This window comes from Onychostruthus taczanowskii, unplaced genomic scaffold, assembly GCF_017590055.1.
Source record: "Onychostruthus taczanowskii isolate IOZ18803 unplaced genomic scaffold, ASM1759005v1 scaffold74, whole genome shotgun sequence".
Classification (NCBI taxonomy): domain Eukaryota; kingdom Metazoa; phylum Chordata; class Aves; order Passeriformes; family Passeridae; genus Onychostruthus; species Onychostruthus taczanowskii.
Window position 1 is genome coordinate 2,113,946 of NW_024505229.1, and position 2,924 is coordinate 2,116,869.

The 2,924-nt window shown below is 48.5% G+C and overlaps 1 protein-coding gene across 1 annotated transcript; it reads left to right on the forward strand.

The window, feature by feature from the left end:
- Window positions 1-225: 225 nt before the first annotated feature.
- Window positions 226-1,725, forward strand: KCNA2 (potassium voltage-gated channel subfamily A member 2). The gene has a single exon (XM_041422692.1). The coding sequence runs from the start codon at window positions 226-228 to the stop codon at window positions 1,723-1,725; it is 1,500 nt and encodes a 499-aa protein (XP_041278626.1).
- The last annotated feature ends 1,199 nt before the right edge of the window (window positions 1,726-2,924 follow it).

The following is a 2,924-nucleotide window of genomic DNA, read 5'->3' on the forward strand; positions in this document are numbered from 1 at the left end:
CTCAGCAGGGGCGATTTTCTTTCTTCTCCTTTTTTTTTTTTTTTTTTTTTTTTTTTTTTTTTTTTTTTTTTTTCTCTATTTTTATCTCATCCCTTCGCCTTTTCATGAGACTCTTCCAAACCTACGTACCTGTCCTTCTGCAGGATAGTAGCCCTGCCCTGAACCCGATCCCACCACCGGGCGCTGGGAAGAGTTTAGCATAAGGATTTCTTTTAAAGCCCAATAATGACAGTTGCTACTGGAGATCCTGCAGATGAAGCTGCAGCTCTTCCCGGTCACCCGCAGGACACGTACAACCCTGAGACCGACCATGAGTGCTGTGAGAGGGTGGTCATTAACATCTCGGGGCTGCGCTTCGAGACGCAGCTCAAGACACTTGCCCAGTTTCCAGAGACCTTGCTAGGGGATCCTAAAAAGAGGATGAGATATTTCGACCCTCTCCGGAACGAGTATTTCTTTGACCGGAACAGACCCAGCTTCGATGCCATTTTGTACTATTACCAGTCCGGGGGCAGGTTGCGGCGGCCGGTTAACGTGCCCTTGGACATCTTCTCCGAAGAGATCCGCTTCTATGAACTGGGGGAAGAGGCCATGGAGATGTTCCGGGAGGATGAAGGCTACATCAAGGAAGAGGAGAGGCCGCTGCCTGAGAACGAGTTTCAGAGACAAGTGTGGTTGCTCTTTGAGTACCCCGAGAGCTCAGGCCCTGCCAGGATTATAGCTATTGTCTCTGTCATGGTGATTTTAATCTCCATCGTCAGCTTTTGCCTGGAAACGTTGCCCATTTTTCGGGATGAGAATGAAGACATGCACGGTAGCGGGCTGAGCCATCCCCCCTACTCCAACAGCAGCATGGGGTACCAGCAGTCCACTTCTTTCACAGACCCCTTCTTCATCGTGGAGACACTTTGCATCATCTGGTTCTCCTTCGAGTTCTTGGTGAGGTTTTTCGCCTGCCCCAGCAAGGCTGGTTTTTTTACCAACATCATGAACATTATAGACATTGTAGCCATCATTCCCTATTTCATCACCTTAGGGACAGAGCTGGCTGAGAAGCCAGAGGATGGTCAGCAGGGCCAGCAAGCCATGTCCTTGGCCATCCTCAGAGTCATCCGCTTGGTGCGGGTCTTCAGGATCTTCAAGCTCTCCCGGCACTCCAAAGGGTTGCAGATCCTGGGACAGACTCTCAAGGCCAGCATGCGGGAGCTGGGCCTCTTGATATTTTTCCTCTTCATCGGCGTCATCCTCTTCTCCAGCGCCGTCTACTTTGCCGAGGCCGACGAGAGCGAGTCCCAGTTCCCGAGCATCCCCGATGCCTTCTGGTGGGCTGTGGTTTCCATGACGACTGTTGGCTACGGAGACATGGTCCCCACCACCATCGGGGGGAAAATAGTGGGTTCCTTGTGTGCCATCGCTGGCGTATTAACGATTGCCTTACCAGTGCCCGTCATAGTGTCTAACTTCAATTACTTCTACCACCGGGAGACCGAGGGAGAGGAGCAGGCTCAATATTTGCAAGTAACCAGCTGCCCAAAGATCCCCTCTTCCCCTGACCTAAAGAAAAGCAGAAGTGCCTCTACTATTAGTAAGTCTGATTATATGGAGATCCAGGAAGGTGTAAACAATAGCAATGAGGATTTTAGGGAGGAGAACTTGAAGACAGCCAATTGCACCCTAGCTAACACAAACTATGTGAATATCACCAAAATGCTAACCGATGTCTAGTCGCTAAAATCTAGTCCCGTATTTAAAGCTGAAGTGGAACAATTGCAGATATTGAGTGCTGCTCTGCATTGTAGTTAATACAGTATTTTCTACGGTGTATATTTGGTTCTGCATGGGAAGCAATAGCTGTGTAAGTGACTTTTAACCTTTGATTTCTGCACCGAATAAGCGTCCGTGCAAAAAAAAACCAACAAACCCAAACCATTTTGTTGCACTTCTCCCATCCCAGGCTCGTGGGTTTCCAAAGATACGGAGGGGACGGGCACTTCCAGCAGCGGGATGGGGATGGAAGGGGCAGGTCCGGGCCATCCCGGCTGCCACAAATCCTGGTCCCTGTCCTGGGTGACAGCCAGCTCCCAGGCACAGGGAACAGCTGGGAAAGGTCAGGCAGGGCTTCCTGGAGGGCGGCTGCAGGCGTGGGGCCGGGCTGCTGGAGGGCTCGGCTCCTGCCCCGGGAAAGGCGAGCGCGAACGCGGCGCCCGGCTCGTGTTTCATAACTGAAAATGCTGCATGCTGCAATAGTTTCAGCCACTGCAGTGTGCCAGTGTGAGGCCCAGGGGAGGGATAATTAGTGTGACGGCACATTATTTATTAAGTCTTAAATTTTCTATGCGAGGCATCGGGAGGGACGAGTAAATAAATCAAGAGCTTGGAATTTATTTATTTATTTAGATGACACTTCCATCATCAATATTTCCAGGATCACCAAAGACACCTCCACTGACACATTGAAAATGAGTTGGAAAAAGCATCTTTTTTTATATCTATATATAAAACTGGAGCAACTATGCTGTGGCCTATAATATATTTATACTGCAGTGAAATTTAACCAGTAATACAGTACAGCTGCATGGATATTTGTTGCATGAATCTGAATATTTAATACACACACAAATATATATTTTCTTAGTAGACTATACAGTATTCATGTTTATAGTGTTTATAGATTCTCCGGTGGCTCGAAGGAGATTCATGGGAATTAAAAAATCTCCATTATAGTTAAAAACCGGATGGGGAAGGCGTGTGCTGACAACAGTTGGATAGATAACAGTGCAAAGCCTGAGAGATAACGAGGCAAAGCCTGAGTGTCCGAGCATCCAGACACGAGAGCTGACGAATGCAAGCCAGGGAAGGTGAGCTGAAAGTTAAACACCTGCGCTCATTATGGGGCGAGTAATTAGTCATTAATCGTGGTGTCA

What these genes read in the sequence shown, in the direction of transcription:
- KCNA2 (XM_041422692.1), top strand. Translation starts at nt 226, where the DNA reads ATGACAGTTGCTACTGGAGATCCTGCAGATGAAGCTGCAGCTCTTCCC.